The sequence below is a fragment of the Eleutherodactylus coqui genome, chromosome 10 (assembly GCF_035609145.1).
Source record: "Eleutherodactylus coqui strain aEleCoq1 chromosome 10, aEleCoq1.hap1, whole genome shotgun sequence".
Lineage (NCBI taxonomy): Eukaryota > Metazoa > Chordata > Amphibia > Anura > Eleutherodactylidae > Eleutherodactylus > Eleutherodactylus coqui.
In genome coordinates, this window is record NC_089846.1 from 6,227,462 (window position 1) to 6,251,199 (window position 23,738).

The following is a 23,738-nucleotide window of genomic DNA, read 5'->3' on the forward strand; positions in this document are numbered from 1 at the left end:
CGGCGAGCCACTGCATTAATCAGCAATACAGAAACATCAGGTGCGCAGGGTGACCGGCCATCTCGTACCTGGAATCTGTTGCCGGCCTTCAGCATGCGTTTGCGTGAGCCCGGCCTAACCGGGTCTTCTCCTCTCCTGTCGCTGTTAGCAGATTCCATTCCGATGTTCCGAGTCACACCAGTTTCCAGGAACGTTGCCGTCACCCGACTTCCCTTCAGATATGAATAGCAAACGTGACCAAATTATACAGTAAGACTGGAAGAATGATTCACTGCATGGTAGATATACAGGAGGTCCAGCAAGTCTGCAGATCCTCACACTTTTTGTTATGTTGTGGCCTTGTGTCCCCCTCATTCTGCACTCAGTACCCCGGAATGACAAAGTGACAACAGAACGGGAGTAGTTTTTCATTTTAAAAAAACTATCATTTTGCATTGACAGAAGTATCCACACCCCTTGGTATGACACTTGGCATTTATCTCTGGAGGCTCCTATTTCTCTTGATCACCTTTGAGATGTTTCTATACCTATATAAGCTCTCACTGCTCACAATACATATCAGAGCCAAACCAAGCCATTAGGAGGAGAGACCTGCCTGTAGAGCTCAGCCACAGGATTGTGTGGCAGCGCAGATCTGGAGAAGCTGCAAAATATTTCTGTTGCCCTCAAAGTTCCCAAGAGCCTGGCGGCCCCCATAATGCTTACATGAAAGAACACCGGGACTCTTTCTAGAGCGGAGTACCCACCAGACTAAGGGGGAGAAGGGCCTTGGTAAGAGAAGAGACCAAGGGCCCAGCGATCACTCTGGCTGAGCCCTAAAGATCCTGTGTGCAGATAGGAGAAACTTCCAGAAGGTCAACCATCCCTGCAGCCTCCACCAATCTGGGCTTTATGGCGGAGGGTCCAGAAAGAAGCCTCCTCAGTAAGGCCTCCTGTCCACAGGGGATTTTTCACTGCGTTTCCCTTGGCGATAATCTGGCCGCAGGAAACGCAGTGAATACTTCCCATAGACTTACTATGGAAACCGCACCCCGCTATCCACGAGTGGAAAATTATAAGGATTCTCCGCTCGCAGGATTTAAATTGCAGCATGCTGTGATTTGACGCAATTCTCCGCGGTGAGCCTATCTGTCAGATAGGCTCAGCGTGGAGAGCTGTCAGCGGTCCCCTGCTCCCCGGTGGCGACTCCCGTGGCTGAGATCTGCTGCGGGATATTGCTACACCTGTGGGCAGAAGGCCTAAGATGCATGAAAGCCCCCTGAACCTCAGGCTGCGAGAAACCAGATTCTCTTCTCTGATGACACCAAGATGGTACTTTTTGTCCTTTAAGCTTTCTGTCTGGAGGAAAGGCGCCGCTCATCACTGGCCCAATACCATGTCTACAGTGAAGCCTGGTGGTGGAGCATCATGCTGGGGGAGAGGAGACCGGTCAGGGCGGATGGAAACCAGGCGCCGCTCATCACCAGCCCAATACCATCCCTACAGTGAAGCCTGGTGGTGGAGCATTATGCTGGGGGAGGGGAGACTGGTCAGGGCGGATGGAAACCAGGCGCCGCTCATCACCAGCCCAATACCATCCCTACAGTGAAGCCTGGTGGTGGAGCATCATGCTGGGGGAGGGGACGCCGGTCTGGGCGGATGGAAACCAGGCGCCACTCATCACTGGCCCAATACCATCCCTACAATGAAGTCTGGCGGTGGAGCATTATGCTGGGAAAGGGGAGACCGGTCAGGGAGGATGGAAACCAGGCGCCACTCATCACCAGCCCAATACCATCCCTACAATGAAGTCTGGCGGTGGAGCATCATGCTGGGGGAGGAGAGACTGGTCAGGGTGGATGGAAACCAGGCGCCGCTCATCACCGGCCCAATACCATCCCTACAGAGAAGCCTGGTGGTGGAGCCTCATGCTGGGGGAGGGGACGCCGGTCTGGGCGGATGGAAACCAGGCGCCACTCATCACTGGCCCAATACCATCCCCACAATGAAGTCTGGCGGTGGAGCATTATGCTGGGGAAGGGGAGACCGGTCAGGGAGGATGGAAACCAGGCGCCGCTCATCACTGGCCCAATACCATCCCTACAATGAAGTCTGGCGGTGGAGCATCATGCTGGGGATGGGGAGACCGGTCAGGGAGGATGGAAACCAGGCGCCGCTCATCACCTGCACAATACCATCCCTACAGTGAAGCCTGGTGGTGGAGCATCATGCTGGGGAGGGGAGACTGGTCAGGGTGGATGGAAACCAGGCGCTGCTCATCACTGGCCCAATACCATCCCTACAATGAAGTCTGGCGGTGGAGCATCATGCTGGGGAAGGGGAGACCAGTCAGGGAGGATGGAAACCAGGTGCCACTCATCACCTGCACAATACTATCCCTACAGTGAAGCCTGGCGGTGGAGCATCATGCTGGGGAAGGGGAGACCAGTCAGGGAGGATGGAAACCAGGTGCCACTCATCACCTGCACAATACTATCCCTACAGTGAAGCCTGGCGGTGGAGCATCATGCTGGGGAAGGGAGACCGGTCAGGGAGGATGGAAACCAGACGCCGCTCATCACGTGCACAATAATATCCCTACAGTGAAGCCTGGCGGTGGAGCATCATGCTGGGGGAGAGGAGACCGGTCAGGGTGGATGGAAACCAGGCACCGCTCATCACCTGCCCAATAGCATCCCTACAATGAAGTCTGGCGGTGGAGCATCATGCTGGGGAAGGGGAGACCGGTCAGGGAGGATGGAAACCAGACGCCGCTCATCACGTGCACAATAATATCCCTACAGTGGAGGCTGGTGGTGGAGCATCATGCTAGGGGAGGGGAGACTGGTCAGGGTGGATGGAAAGCTGAATGTAGCCCAGTACAGAGATTATGAAAACCTGATCTAGCGCACAGGGACATCAGACCGGGCAGAAGGGTCACCTTACAAGGACCCCAAGACCCCAACCCAGACAACACAGGAGTGGGGACAACTCTATAAATGTCCTTGAGTGGTCGGCCAGAGCCCTGAACCCAATGGGACATCTCTGGAGAGACCCGACAATGACTGTCCACAGACGGTCCTCATCCAACCTGACTGAGGGCAGAAAATCCCCAAATCCAGGGGTGCGAACCTTGTGGCATCATCCCCAAGAACACTGGATACTGTGATCGCTGCCAAAGGAGCGACAGCTAAGTGCTGAGTACAGGGTGTGAATACTGATGTCACTGCAGAATGGGAGTTTTAAGTTTTTAAGAAATGTACAAAGATTTCTCCCGTTCTGTTGTCACTTTGTCATTATGGGGTACTGAGTGCAGAATGATGGGGAACACAAGGCCACAACGTAACATGTAAAAAAGTGCGAGGGTCAGAAGACCTTCCGGACCCCCTGTATATATGCTCTCAGGAGCCGGGCACAATGACCACACAGATACACAAGGCAGGTTCTAGTATCCCCGTCTCCTTGTGAAATCCAGATACTGGTGACCTTTTCACTTGGAGAACGAGCAAACACACTTCAGCGTCCTTCATGTAACACTCCAGTCTGATCCAGCAGTCAGCCCCACCTCTCCATTCATTTAGTGCCATCAGCAATCCCCCAGCTTTCCCGGAGCCCTGCATGGCACAATTTCTGTAAGTTCCATAATGGTTAGGAAACAGTCCAGCTGGGAGGGCCGCTGATGACTGCTGATAAACAGGTGACCAGGTATAGAGGCAATCTCCTGTACAGCAGTTATCTCCGGGCACGCACATTACTCAGAGGGACACCAGGAAGTTCGAGAAAACTTATATGACACCTGCAGCACCCCGTGTGACCCCGATGGGGCGGCCGGAAAGTGTTTACTAGGGAATATTAGATAGATAGATAGAGAGATAGATAGATAGATAGATAGATAGATAGATAGATAGATAGATAGATAGAGAGATAGATAGATAGATAGATAGATACTGTAGATAGATACTGTAGATAGATAGATAGATAGATATGAGATGGATAGATAGATAGGAGATAGATATGAGATAGATAGATATGAGAGAGAGAGATAGATAGATATGAGAGAGAGAGAGAGAGAGAGAGATAGATATGAGATGGATAGATAGATAGATGATAGATAGATAGATAGATAGATAGATATGAGATAGATAGATATGAGAGAGAGAGATAGATAGATATGAGAGAGAGAGAGAGAGAGATAGATAGATATGAGATGGATAGATAGATAGATGATAGATAGATAGATAGATAGATAGATAGATAGATAGATAGATAGATAGATATGAGATAGATAGATAGATAGATATGAGATAGATAGATATGAGAGATAGATAGACAGATAGATATGAGATGGATAGATAGATAGATATGAGATAGATAGATAGATGATAGATAGATAGATAGATAGATAGATATGAGATAGATAGATAGATAGATATGAGATGGATAGATAGATAGATAGATAGGAGATAGATAGATAGATAGATAGATATGAGATAGATAGATAGATAGGAGATAGATAGATAGATAGATAGATAGATAGGAGATAGATAGATAGATAGGAGATAGATAGGAGATAGATAGATAGATAGATAGATAGATAGATAGATAGATAGATAGATAGATAGATAGATAGATAGATGATAGATAGATAGATATGAGATAGATAGATATGAGAGATAGATAGATATGAGATAGATAGACAGATAGATATGAGATGGATAGATAGATAGATATGAGATAGATAGATAGATAGATAGATAGATAGGAGATAGATAGATATGGGATAGATAGATAGATAGTTGAGATTTGAGAGAAATAGATAGATACAAGATAGATGGATAGATAGATCTGAGAGATAAATAGATAGATGATAGACAGATAGATAGATATGAAAAGATAGATAGATATGAGATAGATAGATATGAGATAGATAGATAGATATGAGATAGATAGATAGATAGATAGATAGATATGAGATAGATAGATATGAGAGATAGATAGACAGATAGATATGAGATGGATAGATAGATAGATATGAGATAGATAGATAGATGATAGATAGATAGATAGATAGATATGAGATAGATAGATAGATAGATATGAGATGGATAGATAGATAGATAGGAGATAGATAGATAGATAGATAGATAGATAGATAGATAGATAGATAGATAGATAGGAGATAGATAGGAGATAGATAGATAGATAGATAGATAGATAGATAGATAGATATGAGATAGATAGATAGATAGGAGATAGATAGATAGATAGATAGGAGATAGATAGATAGATAGGAGATAGATAGGAGATAGATAGATAGATAGATAGATAGATAGATAGATAGATAGATGATAGATAGATAGATATGAGATAGATAGATATGAGAGATAGATAGATATGAGATAGATAGACAGATAGATATGAGATGGATAGATAGATAGATATGAGATAGATAGATAGATAGATAGGAGATAGATAGATATGGGATAGATAGATAGATAGTTGAGATTTGAGAGAAATAGATAGATACAAGATAGATGGATAGATAGATCTGAGAGATAAATAGATAGATGATAGACAGATAGATAGATATGAAAAGATAGATAGATATGAGATAGATAGATATGAGATAGATAGATAGATATGAGATAGATAGATAGATAGATAGATAGGAGATAGATAGATATGGGATAGATAGATAGATAGATAGATAGATAGATAGATAGATAGATAGATAGATAGATAGATAGATATGAGATAGATAGATATGAGATAGATAGATAGATAGATATGAGATAGATAGATATGGGATAGATAGATAGATAGATAGATAGATAGATAGATAGATAGATCTCATTATCCATCCATCCACGTTTTCAGCTTCTTATCAGAATAGCGTAATATTAGCGTAACCTGACAGATCACATTATAAGTCAGTGGGATCTGTCAGGATTCGTTAGGATCATTTCTAGAATCTGTAGGTGTCGGCTGTGTGATTCAGCTGCCCTGATCTGTTCGCCACGTGTCGCCATACGTATTTTGGACACATTAGTGCTATTTTGCCGCAGCTTGCTACGTGAGGTCTCTGTGTATACATCAAACACTGGTTGTGTCATTGTCACTGTCTGCTGTATCCTGCAGCGTGAGTCGCTCCGGCTGTTGTGAAACTACAACTCCCATCATTGCTCCAGCAGGCTAGTGACAGCTTGCATTGAATGATCTGCACTCATTGGTCATCGGGACACCATAAGGAGGGGCTGGTGGTCTCTCCGCCAAAGCAGATCTCTAGGATCTCCTTGGTAACTTTGTAGACACCTTTCAGCTTTGTCACAGGCTCCTCCCAGGGGTTGTCTCTCTCCACCTGGGGACAGGTGCACGGAACTCAGGCGGTAACCATATCCCGATTTCCTCTCCCCAGGATGTCCTCTCCAGGCTCTGCTCCTGGGGACCACCAGCCTCCGCTCTGGGTGATCACTGGATCTCATTCCTGGAGTGGATCTGGGAAGCTGGACAGTCTTCAGGATGATGGCATGAAATCCCCCTTTGCTGTGGAGTGGATCCCTGATGGTCATCTGGCCACCTTATCCCTGGACAGCTCCAAGGAGGAGAACATTGATCTTGAAGACCACCAACAAAGACCCACAGACCCCTCAGTGCCAGACACCTGCAGAGACCATGGGCAGCAGCTCAGCCTCTTCTGTTATCAGGAGCACAAGCTCATCTGTGCCCACTGCAAGTCCCTGGGCACCTGCCAAGCACACAGGACCAAGCCGGTGGAAGAAAGGGCATCTCAGATACGTGTGAGTAGTGGTCCTGTCCCCCACTGCATTGCAGAACTGTGCCCCTCTAGGGTTCGCTGCGACCCTGCAGCGCAGGAGAGCTGTTGGCTATTGAGGGGTTAAAGCTGGAGCACCCTTGTGAGGATGCGGGAGGGGGGGAATGTTGCAGCAGAGACCTGACTCATTGCAGCAGCAGGAGACGTTTGTACGGAGACGTCGTCTTCATATTCATCACCTTGCAGCTGTGCCAAGCAATCAACTGAAAGCAGCCTGGCAGTGCCCATGCCTGCTGGAGGGGGCACCACTGGAGTGTGACTCAGTGGGTGTGTTACCTGGTTTTGCAGGTTCTATTATCTGTTACGGATAGTTTCGGTTTCATCGGTCCCTAGGAAAGCTGGGTGCCATCCCATATGGCTTTTCCAACATTGGTGCCAGCTTTTCCAGACTCCTGAATGGCAGGTCTGCCTACGTATAGAGGAGGGCATCATCTCAGATCCAGCAGATTTACCATTCAGGTCTGTAAGACAGCAAGGAAATCAATAACAGGAGAGAAAGAGAGGGAATGGCGCTGATTTCCCTGTCGCTGACATCCTGGGTGGCACCTCTGACTCTGCGCTCCCTGCCCCTACACTGTCACCTATATCCTGCGCCGGCCCTACATAGGGAGGGAGGACGGGTACAGCAGCATGGAACCTATAACAGTCAATGTCACAGTGCCCCCATAACAGTGACAGCCATAGTCCCACCAAATAACAGCTCCCTCAATATAGTGCCTGCCAAAAGACCCCCCATAACAATGATAGTCACAGTGTCCCCATAGTACCCCAATAACAGTAACAGCCACAACAGTCCCCATACAGTGACAGCCACTGTGCCCCATAGCATAACAGCATAATCTCTTCCCTAATACTGGTAGTGACAGCCCCAGTGCCCCCATAACAGTGACAGCCCCAGTGCCCCCATAACAGTAACAGCCACTGTGCCCCCATAACAGTAACAGCCCCAGTGCCATGATAACAGTAACAGCCCCAGTGTCCCCATACAGTGACAGCCACTGTGCCCCCATAACAGTAACAGCCCCAGTGCCCGCATACAGTGACAGCCACTGTGCCCCCATAACAGTGACAGCCCCAGTGGCCCCATAACAGTGACAGCCCCAGTGTCCCCATACAGTGACAGCCATGATGTTTCTCCAAAACAATGTTGCTGTACCATCATAAGGGAGAGCCAGACACAGAGCCCCATAGCAGTGACACCCACAGAGCCCCATAGCAGTGACACCCACAGAGCCCCATAGTAGTGACACCCACAGAGCCCCATAGCAGTGACACCCACAGAGCCCCATAGCAGTGACACCCACAGAGCCCCATAGCAGTGACACCCACAGAGCCCCATGGCAGTGACACCCACAGAGCCCCATAGCAGTGACAGCTACAGTATCATTAAAAGGTCCTGCGACCCCCATAACAATGTTGATTTACAATCTTGAGCGCCCTGATAGGGATGAAGTGACAACTGCAGTCAGATATCTACAAGTGGTTGTCAGCCCCTTCTCCACATACAGCGGTGGGGCCACCGGGGAAGAACAACACGTAGAAGGAATTTTACGTTCCCCATCACGTTGTCAGTCATTGCTGCGTCTGCGCTCTAGAATGTAGGTAAGTGACCTGTCTAAAGGGACACGAAACCAGAAGTCACACCTCTCTATCTATTGCTCCCTGCTATCAGCCAATGTAGTGTTCCTGCAGTAGGATTAGTTACTGGCAGTCCAGAATAAGGGTTTAGCCGCTTTGCACTTCTGTTGCCCTCATTTAGACCTCCCATCACAAATATCTCCAGCGCACATTGGAGACTACAGGTGGAACTCCCCTTTAAATAATTGGATCAGTTATCTTCGGAGTCCTCAGATAAGCTTCCTGACAGCGAAGGATCCCGTCGCATTATTGTGGCCGCCTACCACAACAATATCACATTCTCTGCATCTGGGACGCACACAATGGGCTCTTTATACCCGCCTGAATTCTTGGCTCCTGGAGTTCATGGCAGGGAACACCTCTGGAGTTGGGTTACTATCCCCGGCTTGTGGTGACAGTCCACGGGTATCAGTATCGTGTAGAACCGTAAAGTATCCACCGCGGAAAGACCGATTATATGGTCATCCTGTAACCAAAGGTCTTATCCTCACCGGAACACCCCGTATAGGGTCCGTATTACTACTGGGGCCACTAAGGGGGTCACTAATACTATCAGGGCCACTAAGTGGGCCACTTACTATTGGCGCCACTATAGGGGTCACTATTACTATTGGCGCCACTATAGGGGTCACTATTACTACTTGAGCCACAAACAATGTCATTATTATTACTTGGGTCACTATGGGAGGTCACTATTACTACTGGAGCCAGTATGGGGGTCACTATTACTACTTGAGCCACAAACAATGTCATTATTATTACTTGGGTCACTATGGGAGGTCACTATTACTACTGGAGCCACTATGGGGGTCACTATTACTACTGGAGCCACTATGGGGGTCACTATTACTACTGGAGCCACTATGAGGGTCACTATTACTACTGGAGCCACTATGGGGGTCACTATTACTACTGGAGCCACTATGGGGGTCACTATTATTACTGGAGCCACAAACAATGTCATTATTATTACTTGGGTCACTATGGGGGTCACTATTACTACCATAGCCAGTATGGGGGTCACTATTACTACTGGAGCCACTATGGGGGGTCACTATTACTACCATAGCCACTATGGGGGTCACTATTACTACTGGAGCCACTATGGGGGACACTATTACTACTGGAGCCACTATGGGGGACACTATTACTACTGGAGCCACTATGGGGGACACTATTACTACTGGAGCCACTATGGGGGACACTATTACTACTGGAGCCACTATGGGGGACACTATTACTACTGGGGCCATTATGGGGGAAATTATTTGCCAGTTCTGTATTCTGCTTGCTAGGAAGGGGTTAACTCCGCGGCACAGAGACACCGTATCGATTGCACCTTTATATGCCGGCTTCAGACCAGACTAATGAAATGCTTCCTTCGCAGAACAAGATAGTCGATCAGTGCGAAAAGCTGCAGCTGCAAACAGCGGGAATTGAGAAGTATCTCGCCGACGTGCTTCCATCCAAGATCCCACGAGTCGCGGTAATTATAGTCTCTGGCCCAAGAGGGCGTTTCACAGTCGCGTTGCTCTATGTTACTCCAGATTCAGGACAGCGTTCTAGACAGTAATTGGGCAGTACAGAGGGGGAAAGGGATGCTGACTGCAAGTGCACCGAAGCATCAGGAAGGGCTCCATATCACAGCAGGGGAATTACCAAAATGTCCAACCCTGAAAGTACCAGAAAACCAACATTGCAAGCTGTACGATATACTTTTATCCTGCGTCACATCCTGTGTTATACTCCAGAGCTGCGCTCACTATTCTGCTGGTGGAGTCACTGTGTACATACATTACTTATCCTGTACTGATCCTGAGTTACATCCAGTATTATACTCCAGAGCTGCACTCGGTATTCTGCTGGTGGAGTCACTGTGTACATACATTACTAATCCTGTACTGCTGCTGAGTTACATCCTGTATTATACTGCAGAGCTGCACTCACTATTCTGCTGCTGGAGTCACTGTGTACATACATTACTTATCCTGTACTGATCCTGAGTTACATCCTATATTATACTCCAGAGCTGCACTCACTATTCTGCTGGTGGAGTCACTGTGTACATACATTACTTATCCTGTACTGATCCTGAGTTACATCCTGTATTATACTTCAGAGCTGCACTCACTATTCTGCTGGATGGAGTCACTGTGTACATACATTACTTATCCTGTACTGCTCCTGAGTTACATCCTGTATTATACCCCAGAGCTGCACTCACTATTCTACTGGTGGAGTCACTGTGTACATACATTACTGATCCTGTACTGATCCTGAGTTACATCCTGTATTATACTTCAGAGCTGCACTCACTATTCTGCTGGTGGAGTCACTGTGTACATACATTACTTACCCTGTACTGATCCTGAGTTACATCCTGTATTATACTTCAGAGCCACACTCACTATTCTGCTGGTGGAGTCACTGTGTACATACATTACTTATCCTGTACTGATCCTGAGTTACATGCTGTATTATACCCCAGAGCTGCACTCACTATTCTGCTGGCGGAGTCACTGTGTATATACATTAATTATCCTGTACTGATCCTGAGTTACATCCGGTATTATACTCCAGAGCTGCACTCACTATTCTGCAGGTGGAGTCACTGTGTACATACATTACTTATCCTGTACTGATCTTGAGTTACATCCTGTATTATACTTCAGAGCTGTACTCAGTGTTCTGCTGGTGGAGTCACTGTGTACATACATTACTTATCCTGTACTGGTCCTGAGTTACATCCTGTATTATACTCCGGAGCTGCACTCACTATTCTGCTGGTGGAGTCACTGTGTACATACATTACTTATCCTGTACTGATCTTGAGTTACATCCTGTATTATACTTCAGAGCTGTACTCAGTGTTCTGCTGGTTACTATTGAAGTCAGTGTGTAAACATTCAAGTAGGAAATGGTAGAAGATTTCAGCTCTGAAGCCCGCATAATACTGTATGCAGCTCTACAAGAGAGATCTGATACACTGTAACGAGCTCCACACTTGTGTTTTAGAGCACGGCCAGAACTGCCCGCGAGATGATCATCCAGCGACTAAATTTTATCCGCAATGTGTGTGACAATGAAGAGCAGCGCCTCCTGGAGGAGATCCACGCGGAGGAGGAACGGGCCCAGCAGGGGATTCTGACCCAGAGAGCCCACTGGACAGAGTCCACTATGAAGCTGTCCGGTATCAGGAACTACCTGGTGGACATGCTGACTGAGATGGACGACCTCAACCTCATTGTACGTAATATTATAACGCTAGACACGACATTCCTTTAATCCGGTGTCAGTAATGCTATCATATGTTCTGGATTATTGGACAGCTGTAGAACAGCATGGAGTGATCCTATAGGACAGAGCGCTCGCTGGTGTAATTAGTCATGAGTTGTAGTAAAAACAAGCGCCGGATTATCAGAATTTCTGTATTATTGGATTCCAGAATAAAGGAATTCGGTTCTCGTTCGGGTTTTGGAGGCTTCTCATCTTGTGTTTTTTTCCTGTTTTTCTTTCTCTAGGTTTCGGAAAATAAAATGGAAGACAGGTGAGCACTGCTGCCGGCCGTACGCTGTATGTAATATGTATCCACCCAAAGACACATGATGTATTATAGGCCTGATGTTGGTGAAAGTGTTCATAGCTGCTGTAGGCTTCTGTCTGGCACGTGGCGATGCTGTCAGAGGGGAGAAGTACCACACTCTTGTCAGTAACATCCCGCCCCTAGAAGGAGTATATATATATACACACACTCATTGTCAGTAACATCCCTTCCCTAGAAGGAGTATAGAGGCTCTAGTACCCTGTTGTACCACCTCTAGCTTGGATACAAGATGTGATACAGCGGGTATGGAGGCTCTAGTACCCTGTTGTACCACCTGCAGCTTGGATACAAAATTTGATACAGGCGGGCAGGGAGGCTCTAGTACCCTGTTCTACCACCTCTAGCTTGGATACAAGATGTGATACAGGGGGCATGGAGGCTTTAGTACCCTGTTGTACCACCTCTAGCTGGGATACAAGATGTGATACGGGGGATATGCAGGCTCTAGTAACCTGTTGTCCCACCTCTAGCCTGGATACAAGATGTGATACAGGGGGCATGGAGGCTCTAGTACCCTGTTGTACCGCCTGTAGCTTGGATACAAGATGTGATACGGGCGGACATGGAGGCTCTAGTACCCTGTTGTACCACCTCTAGCTTGGATACAAGATGTGATACAGGCAGGCATGGAGGCTCTAGTACCCTGTTGTACCGCCTCTAGCTTGGATACAAGATGTGATACGGGTGGGCATGGAGGCTCCAGTACCCTGTTGTACCGCCTCTAGCTTGGATACAAGATGTGATACGGGGGGCATGGAGGCTCCAGTACCCTGTTGTACCATCTCTAGCTTGGATACAAGATGTGATACGGGGGGCATGGAGGCTCTAGTACCCTGTTGTACCGCCTCCTGCCTGGATACAAGATGTAATATGGGCGGGCATGGAGGCAGTATATCGCTACACTGAGCCTCTAGATCATGAAACTCGTAATCTGTAAAAATTCGCGTCCGAGATGGTCCCATATATGTTCTATTGGTGATACATCTGGTGACCGGGCACCACAGAACTGTGACAATGTTGTGGGGGCTCCTGTGACCCCCTTGTGTGCGGCCGAGCATTATCCTGCTGGAAGCCACCCTGAGAGGAACACATGTGGCTGCAGGACGTCCTGAACATATCACTGAGCTGTCATTGTCCCTTGTACCACTACTAGGGGGGACCGACTGTCATATGTGATGGACCCCAGACCATCACACCGGCAGGGGGCAGTGTGCCGCTACACAGCAAAGATAGGATTAAGTCGCTCACACCGAGGTCTCCAGACATGAACACGGCCGTCGTCAGCACCCAAACTAAACCTGGATTCATTAGTGAAGACACCCACTCCCCTCTGTAGAGTCCAGTTTTATCGTTAACGACACAACTTCAGACAGAGACGACGGTGGGGGTCAGAGGCCGTACATGTAATGGGGGCGACGGTGAGTGTCAGAGGCCGTACATGTAATGGGGGCGACGGTGGGTGTCAGAGGCCGTACATGTAATGGGGGCAACGGTGGGGGTCAGAGGCCGTACATGTAATGGGGGCGACGGTGGGTGTCAGAGGCCGTACATGTAATGGGGGCGACGGTGGGTGTCAGAGGCCGTACATGTAATGGGGGCGACGGTGGGTGTCAGAGGCCGTACATGTAATGGGGGCGACGGTGGGTGTCAGAGGCCGTACATGTAATGGGGGCGACGGTGGGTGTCAGAGGCCGTACATGTAATGGGGGCCATGAGACCAAATGTCCTTCAGCCAAGCACCTGGAAATGGTTCTGACAGACACAGGGGTGTAATGTTGGCGCACACTGTCTCTGGATGGCGGTTGGAGCTGCTGGTGCTTGTCAGACGATCAGATGCTCCTCTCTACTGGTGGTCTGTAGGGGGGCGTTCTGAGCCCGGTCACCTTGTGTGCCCCCATCCACTGGTCCTAACAGTCTGGTCAGACGTTCCTCTCTACTGGTGGTCTGTAGGGGGGCGTTCTGAGCCCGGTCACCTTGTGTGCCCACAGCACTGGCTCCAACACCCTCTAACAGTCTGGTCAGAAGCTCCGCTCTACTGGTGGTCTGTAGGGGGCGTCCTGAGCCCAGTCACCTTGTGTGCCCTTACACATCCACTGGTCACAACACCTCCTAACAGTCTGGTCAGATCGTCGTCTGTACTGGTGGTCTGTAGGGGGCGTCCTAAGCCCGGCCACCTTGTGTGCCCCCATCCACTGGTCCCAACACCTCCTAACAGTCTGGTCAGACGCTCATCCCTACTAGTGGTCTGTAGGGGGCATCCTGAGCCCGGTCACCTTGTGTGCCCACACCACTGGTCCAACACCACCTAACAGTCTGGTCAGACGCTGCTCTCTACTGGTGGTCTGTAGGGGGCGTCCTGAACCCGGTCACCTTGTGTGCCCTCACACATCCACTGGTCACAACACCTCCTAACAGTCTGGTCAGATCGTCCTCTGTACTAGTGGTCTGCAGAGGGCATCCTGAGCCCGGTCACCTTGTGTGCCTCCATCCACTGGTCCCAACACCTCCTAACAGTCTGGTCAGACGCTCATCCCTACTAGTGGTCTGTAGGGGGCGTCCTGAGCCCGGTCACCTTGTGTGCCCCCATCCACTGGTCCCAACATCACCTAACAGTCTGGTCAGATGCTGCTCTCTACTGGTGGTCTGTAGGGGGCGACCTGAGTCAGGTCATCTTGTGTGCCCTCATCCACTGGTCCCAACACCTCCTAACAGTCTGGTCAGACGCTCCTGTTTACTGGTGGTCTGTAGGGGGCTTCCTGTGCCCGATCACCTTGTGTGCCCCCATCCACTGGTCCCAACACCTCCTAACACTCTGGCCATACACTCCTCTCTACTGGTGGTCTGTAGGGGCTTCCTATGCCCAATCACCTTGTGTGTCCCTTTCCACTGGTCCCAACACCTCCTAACAGTCTGGTCAGACGCTCCTCTCTACTGGTGGTCTGTAGGGGGCGTCCTTAGCCCGATCACCTTGTGTGTCCCTTTCCACTGGTCCCAACACTTCCTAACAGTCTGGTCAGACGCTCCTCTCTACTCGTGGTCTATAGGGGACGCCCTGAGTCTGATCACCTTGTGTGCCCTCATCCACTGGTCCCTACACCTCCTAACAGTCTGGTCAGAATGGTTTGGTGGGGGACAATTCATGGATACGACCGTCCAGCTTCTCCCATCCCAATAATGCGCCCCCCTCTGGTAACGGGGTGAAATCTCTTCTCTGCGTCGTAGAGGCGTCTAGTGGCCAACAAGCTCTACAAGCGGAAGAAGAGGTCACTACACACAAGGAGCCTCCGAGAGCCTCTTATAGGCCAAGGGGGGAACCAGTTTTAGGGCCTGCGGTGACAAGACCGTCCATCTAATCACCACAACTCTCATCATCTACAGATCTGTCTGAGATGGAACCGCAGGACGGGGTCTGCAGCAGAACGACAACTTCTTCTAAGGGTTGGATGGTTCTGACAAAGAGTGTATATTTGATTTCGCGATAAAATTCTTTCCTGGGCCCAGAGGGGTATATAACCTGTACATCCGTTCTGCAAGCTCAGGACTCCGTTTTCGGCCATCCAAGATGGCTGACGCAATCTTCTGCCTCTCTAATCCCCACAGTTCACTGGTAGTGTTTTCTTTTATGACTTTAACCTCTGAACTTTGATCGCTATGGTAATACAGTTGCAAAAGTACTGCAATGTATTATCACTAATAATGATGATAGGCCTTGATACACCATTCTCTAGCATCCAGTTGCCATGGCAACCCATTTTCCCACCGCAATTACATAGGAATAATCGAAGTGGGCCAATGGGTTAACAGCGGGAATCAGTATTCTCACCAATCCCTACTGTTGCAGGAGGAGGCCCGCTGTCAGTCACAGCCGGGTCCCTCTGCGGATGGCACAGGCTTAGATTTTGAGCCCACGACATCCATAGGAAGTAAGTTTCTGTCCATTTGTGAGAATCCCTTCACACCCAGGGTGTAAACTTATGTCCTAGGGTGGTAAGAGGATAATGAGTCATAAAAGTCTTTGAAGCAATTAGTAATGATGTAAACAGACATGCCTGTTCGCTAAAAATATCCAATCACTACACTTCCTATACAGATCTATGTGTCTCCATGGTAACAGACTACAATTAAGCACTATGTAGTCAGATCCTGCAGTCAGAATCCCTTCCATCCATCCTACAGTAAGGGCTCCTTTCCAATGGTGAGGAAATTGCGCGTTTTTCGTGCGATGCGAGAGTGAGTGAAAACGCATGATTATGAAATCAACGCTTGTCAATGGTTTCATTCTCATTTGCGATGTTTTCACTCCAGCGCTGCTGCGTGAATAAAAAAAAAATCACAGCATGCCCATTCTCTATGCGATATCGTCCATTGTTTTCAGTGGGGCGACAGCAGCTCTAGCCCTAATGAAAGCAATGGGAGAGGATCGCTCTCCTCCGCTGCGGCTGTGACAGCTGCAGCAGGGGATTCCTTGGATGTGAAATCCCCGGATGCTGCCACATGCGGGGGCTTCACCTTGTGGTCAGGGGGGCCGGTCAGAGTTATTTGTTTCCTGAAACCCTGCCTTTTCCTCACCTCCCTGCCAGTTCTCCACCTTCAATCTGTGATTGTCCGCATCCATAGACATCTGCAGAGTCCATCCGCGCTGAAATGGAGCATGCTGTGATTGGTTTTCCGAACCAAGTGATCCGCAAAGCTAATCCGCATGCCTTAATTCAATGCTTCCCTACGGGCGGTTTGAATAGCGGATCTTCCGCGCGGGTGACTTGTGCGGATTCTGCAAATCAAATCCGCCCGTGGACATTGGGCCTAAGGCCTAACGCACATGGCTGGATATGCATTACAGAATCTGGAGCGGGCGTCCGCCTCCAGATTCTGCAGCAAATACCGGTTATAGACATGCTATGTAAACGCGGGTTTCCGTGCCCACGAGCGGAAATCAATAGTGATTTTCCGCTCGCGGGGAGACAATCGCAGCAGGCTCTATTCTGGGACGTATTCTGCGCAGACGGCTTCCATTGAAGTAAATGAAAGCTATTCGTTTCCTGGCCCATCGCAGTGACAGCTGCAGACAGGCCGTGGAATCCGTGTCATTGCCTAGCGACGGCGCGGCGTCATCTATGCCTGGCCGGCACATCCAGACATACTGATAAAGGCACTGCGGAGAGGTACGCTGAGGGTTCGCAGGGGCCACTGGCCGGGCACCGAGTCGGATTCTGCTGCGTGTGCATTCGGCCTAACACATACTTGGCCCGGGCACAGACTGCAGGGAGTGTGGCTGCAGGATCGGACGATGCAGGGCTGCTTGTATCTGTTACCATGGAGACAAGGAGGAGCTGTATACACAGAACGGTAGCCTGGTGGAAGAGAAATCACCTATTTGCAGAGTTGTTTCGGTTTTGATGCTGGCTGTGCAGGCGGACATTAAGAGCTATATATGACAATAATCTCCTTAAGTGTCCTTAAAAATATGTGTCTCCCAATTGTAGAACAGAAGAAGCAGAAGGAATTCTGGAGCCTCAGGAGTCGGAAAAGCTGAACTTTAATATAAACTGTTGTCAGAGTCCATTACTGAACAGACTGTGGGCCCTGTCAGTCCTCTGCTGCACCACCGGTCAGTATGGGACCCTGCACCCTCCTATATGTCCTTCCTCTCCTGCACCTCGGGTCATTATATGACACTACACCTTCAGACATCTCCTTCCCATGTCCTCTTCTACACCTCTGGTCATTATATGACACTACACCTTCAGACATCTCCTTCCCATGTCCTCTTCTACACCTCCGGTCATTATAAGACACTACACCTTCATACATCCCCTTCCCATGTCCTCTTCTACACCTCCAGTCAGTATAAGACACTACACCTTCAGACATCCCCTTCCCATGTCCTCTTCTACACCTCCGGTCAGTATAAGACACTACACCTTCAGACATCTCCTTCCCATGTCCTCTTCTACACCTCCGGTCATTATAAGACACTACACCTTCATACATCCCCTTTCCTTGTCCTCTTCTACATCTCTGGTCGTTATAAGACACTACACCTTCATACATCCCCTTCCCTTGTCCTCTTCTACACCTCCGGTCAGTATAAGACACTACACCTTCAGACATCCCCTTTCCATGTCTTCTTCTACACCTCCGGTCATTATAAGACACTACACCTTCATACATCCCCTTCCCATGTCCTCTTCTACACCTCCGGTCAGTATAAGACACTACACCTTCATATATCCCCTTCCCATGTCCTCTTCTACACCTCCGGTCAGTATAAGATAATACACCTTCATATATCCCCTTCCCATGTCCTCTTCTACACCTCCGGTCAGTATAAGACACTACACCTTCATACATCCCCTTCCCATGTCCTCTTCTACATCTCCGGTCAGTATAAGATAATACACCTTCATACATCCCCTTTCCTTGTCCTCTTCTACACCTCTGGTCATTATAAGGCACTACACCTTCATACATCCCCTTCCCATGTCCTCTTCTACACCTCCGGTCAGTATAAGACACTACACCTTCATACATCCCCTTCCCATGTCCTCTTCTACACCTCCAGTCAGTATAAGACACTACACCTTCAGACATCCCCTTTCCCTGTCCTCTTCTACATCTCCGGTCAGTATAAGATAATACACCTTCAGACATCCCCTTTCCTTGTCCTCTTCTACACCTCTGGTCATTATAAGACACTACACCTTCATACATCCCCTTTCCTTGTCCTCTTCTACACCTCCAGTCAGTATAAGACACTACACCTTCATACATTCCCTTTCCTTGTCCTCTTCTACACCTCTGGTCATTATAAGATAATACACCTTCATACATCCCCTTCAACTGTCCTCTTTTACACCTCCGGTCAGTATAAGACACTACACCACTTCTGTCTCCTTAATTTCAGCCTGTGAACATCTGACGTTTGATGAGAAGACCATGAGCCCCTTACTTGCCTTATCAGACAACAGCCTGAATTTCATCCCAAAGAAGGCGAAGGATTACCCAGATGGACCTGAAAGATTCGACCACTGGCCCAACTGTTTGGCGGTAGAGTCTTTCCAAAAGGGCATCCACATGTGGAAGGTTAATGTGGAGAAGTGTTGTGCCTACAAGCTTGGCATCACCTACAGATCGATCGCACGGAAGGGCTCGGGCAACGATGCCAGATTAGGATACAATCCAGTTTCCTGGATCTTTTCCCGCTACGATAAAGACTTCAGTTTTTCTCACGACTCTCAGCATCATCCTGTAGAACTACTTAAGAGTCCCAAACAAGTCGGCATCTTGGTGGACATGGATGCCGAAGAGCTGATCTTCTTTGACCCTTCTACCTGCGTTATCTTGTACAGTCACCAGACCAGGTTTTCGGCTCCAGTCAGTCCGGCTTTTGCCGTGGCCGACGAGAGTATCAGTCTTGAGAAGTGACCTGTGATGGAAGATCCGGCTCGGTCCTTATTTATAGAGTTTGTAGAGAAGAGACGAGAGATTTTTATATAATGGCCTTGATTTTGTTACATAGATGTATGTAAAGAAAAACTCAACATATTGCACAGCTTGGACCTTCCTAGGTGTTAGTGTTCTCTCCAACGGGTGATACGGCTGTCCGGCATCTTCCTTGCCTACATTAGGACCATGGTGTGACTTTGGGCACATGTGGTCTGGGGTTGGACCACGGTGTGACTTTGGGCACATGCGGTCTGGGGTTGGACCACAGTGTGACTCTGGGCACATGCGGTCTGGGGTTGGACCACAGTGTGACTTTGGGCACATGCGGTCTGGGGTTGGACCACAGTGTGACTCTGGGCACATGCGGTCTGGGGTTGGACCATGGTGTGACTTTGGGCACATGTGGTCTGGGGTTGGACCACAGTGTGACTTTGGGCACATGCGGTCTGGGGTTGGACCACAGTGTGACTCTGGGCACATGCGGTCTGGGGTTGGACCATGGTGTGACTTTGGGCACATGCGGTCTGGGGTTGGACCATTGTGTGACTTTGGGCACATGTGGTCTGGGGTTGGACCACGGTGTGACTTTGGGCACATGTGGTCTGGGGTTGGACCACGGTGTGACTTTGGGCACATGTGGTCTGGGGTTGGACCACGGTGTGACTTTGGGCACATGTGGTCTGGGGTTGGACCACGGTGTGACTTTGGGCACATGTGGTCTGGGCTTGGACCACAGTGTGACTTTGGGCACATGCGGTCTGGGCTTGGACCACGGTGTGACTTTGGGCACATGCGGTCTGGGGTTTGACCACGGTGTGACTTTGGGCACATGCGGTCTGGGGTTTGACCACGGTGTGACTTTGGGCACATGTGGTCTAGGGTTGGACCACGGTGTGACTTTGGGCACATGCGGTCTGGGGTTTGACCACGGTGTGACTTTGGGCACATGTGGTCTAGGGTTGGACCATGGTGTGACTTTGGGCACATGTGGTCTGGGGATGGATCACGGTGTGACTTTGGGCACATGTGGTCTGGGGTTGGACCACAGTGTGACTTTGGGCACATGCGGTCTGGGGTTGGACCACAGTGTGAATTTGGGAACATGTGGTCTGGGCTTGGACCACAGTGTGACTTTGGGCACATGCGGTCTGGGGTTGGACCACAGTGTGACTTTGGGCACATGTGGTCTGGGGTTGGACCACAGTGTGACTTTGGGCACATGTGGTCTGGGCTTGGACCACAGTGTGACTTTGGGCACATGCGGTCTGGGGTTGGACCACGGTGTGACTTTGGGCACATGCGGTCTGGGGTTTGACCACGGTGTGACTTTGGGCACATGTGGTCTAGGGTTGGACCATGGTGTGACTTTGGGCACATGTGGTCTGGGGATGGATCACGGTGTGACTTTGGGCACATGTGGTCTGGGGTTGGACCACAGTGTGACTTTGGGCACATGCGGTCTGGGGTTGGACCACAGTGTGACTTTGGGCACATGTGGTCTGGGGTTGGACCACAGTGTGACTTTGGGCACATGTGGTCTGGGGTTGGACCACAGTGTGACTTTGGGCACATGCGGTCTGGGGTTTGACCACGGTGTGACTTTGGGCACATGTGGTCTGGGGTTGGACCACGGTGTGACTTTGGGCACATGTGGTCTGGGGATGGATCACGGTGTGACTTTGGGCACATGTGGTCTGGGGTTGGACCACAGTGTGACTTTGGACACATGTGGTCTGGGGATGGATCACGGTGTGACTTTGGGCACATGTGGTCTGGGGTTGGACCACGGTGTGACTTTGGGCACATGTGGTCTGGGGATGGATCACGGTGTGACTTTGGGCACATGCGGTCTGGAGTTGGACTAGAAGAACACACAGAGTTCCACCAGTTGATCTCAATAAGGCCACAACTGGCACAGGGTGTTACATTATATCAATCAGCGATCCATAGGAATCAGTGCCAACCTTGTGCCATTCTGCAGATCAAACTGTTTACATAACACTGAAGTGTGGCACGAAGGTCCGTAACGCCCGAGACACCGGGCACATTTATCAGACTGGCGGTTCATATGCCGCTCTAAGTAAAGTTTGCTCTGGCGTAAATGTGGCAAATTGATTAAGAGTCAGAAGTCTCTTAATACAGTTATGACATCTGGTGACATTAAGCTTAGGAAACCTAACAGGCCTGTAAGGCCACACCCTTTTGCTTAGCTCCACCCACTATTAAAAACATGGCAGGAGGTGGAGTAAAAAGGCCCAAAATGGCAAATTACAGTATGTGCCCTAATTTGTGACCTTTGTTTGCCAGGAATCTGGTGTACAAGACTTGAAGGTCCTGCCCAAGGTTAGATAAACATGGCTATTTTCTTCCAAATACAGCACCACCCTTGCCCATAGGGCTGTGTGTGGTATTGCAGCTCAGCTCCACTGAAGGGAGTAGGAGCTGAGCTGCAGTACCAGACACAACCCACTGAGAAGGGTGGCGCTGCGTTTGCATGAAAGCAGCTTTGTTTTTTCTAACCCTGGACAATCCCTTTAATAAATATGCCCTACTACGTAGCTCCAACTTTCTAGTTTTCCCCAGAAGCAGCACCGCTGTTGCCCGCAGGCTATGACTGGTATTGCAGCTCCTCCCCAGTCAAGTGAAATAGGCTATATTGTAATATTTTTCCAACTTTCACACCCACCTAAGCCATCGAGCGGGCGGACCGCCAATTCTTTTTCCTATTGTAATTCTAGTCCAACCCCCAATATCCTGGAGGTGGAGTCAAAGAAATGGGGGCGGGACAGAGTCTCCTAATTAGAATATTGGTCAGGTTTATTTGCATGTTGGTTATCGAGTTAAAAAGTTTTCATGGGACTTTTTGAAATCCACTGTGAATTCTGTAAGATGTGATGATTGTGTGAAGATGCGGATGTAGAAGTCCATGAAGTATTGGCACAAAATGTACAAAAAGCTGCAACAATCTAACGTAAATGATGTGTGCGGTTATTAAACACCATATTGTCAGAGTATGTAAAGAATGCATTTGGGCAAAAAGGGTTCAGAGATTTTGGACACCATCTTAGTAACGGCAGGGGACCATATGGCGCTCCCTGGGGGGTTACCGCGTAGGAGGGGGTGGTACTATCTGTACGACTGCCTGACCGCTAATAGTTCTGCTATGGTCAAATATAGCAAAGTGCCAAAAGTCCTGGGAGAGCGCTATGTACGGGATGATGATGTGGCGTTACCTCAGCTGATGCTCGGGAGCGCCCCCACCTGGATACATTGGAAGGTGTTATCTTGTAAGGTTTAACACCGGCCAGCGTGCTCATGGCGAAACGACATAAATAAGCGGGACGAGGCGTGATAGCGGGCGCCAGAGGGATGGGATGTTCAATTTCTGAAGTTGTGCAATTTATCATTCCTCCATTTGCAATGTCACATGTGCCGGGAATACAACATAGAAGGCACCACCCACAGCGGACAGCGCAGCGACAGCTAACGGGGGCTGAATGATGGCGACCGGCAGTGTTTGGAAAAAATTGTGCGTGCGAACAGATGAGCGACTCCGGCAGCAATCACATTCAGCGCAGGAGACCCCACACGTACATCCCATAGGTTAGCGCAGGAGAGCCCCACAGGTACATCCTGCAGGTCAGCGCAGGAGATCCCATACGTTCACCCCGCAGGTCAGCGCAGGAGAGCCCCACAGGTACATCCTGCAGGTCAGCGCAGGAGAGCCCCACAGGTACATCCTGCAGGTCAGCGCAGGAGACCCCCACAGGTACATCCTGCAGGTCAGCGCAGGAGACCCCCACAGGTACATCCTGCAGGTCAGCGCAGGAGACCCCCACAGGTACATCCTGCAGGTCAGCGCAGGAGATCCCATACGTTCACCCCGCAGGTCATCGCAGGAGACCCCATACATACACCCCCCAGGTCAGTGCAGGAGACCCCATACGTACACCCCCGAGGTCAGCGCGGGAGACCCCAAACGTACACCCCGCAGGTTAGCGCAGGAGACCCCACACGTACATCCCGCGGGTCAGCGCCGGAGACCCTACACGTACATCCCGCGGGTCAGCGCAGGAGACCCCACACGTACATCCCGCGGGTCAGCGCAGGAGACCCCACACGTACATCCCGCGGGTCAGCGCAGGAGACCCCACACGTACATCCCGCGGGTCAGCGCAGGAGACCCCACACGTACATCCCGCGGGTCAGCGCAGGAGACCCCACACGTACATCCTGCAG

At 49.6% G+C, this 23,738-nt stretch overlaps 1 protein-coding gene across 1 annotated transcript; it reads left to right on the plus strand.

Moving 5' to 3' along the window:
• Nucleotides 1–6,278: 6,278 nt before the first annotated feature.
• On the plus strand, nt 6,279–19,595 carry BSPRY (B-box and SPRY domain containing). Its single transcript, XM_066580101.1, has 6 exons — nt 6,279–6,776; nt 9,837–9,935; nt 11,465–11,695; nt 11,971–11,996; nt 17,537–17,661; nt 18,958–19,595. Exons 1-6 carry the CDS (start codon nt 6,396–6,398, stop codon nt 19,476–19,478), a joined length of 1,383 nt encoding a protein of 460 aa, XP_066436198.1. The 5' UTR covers nt 6,279–6,395; the 3' UTR covers nt 19,479–19,595.
• The last annotated feature ends 4,143 nt before the right edge of the window (nt 19,596–23,738 follow it).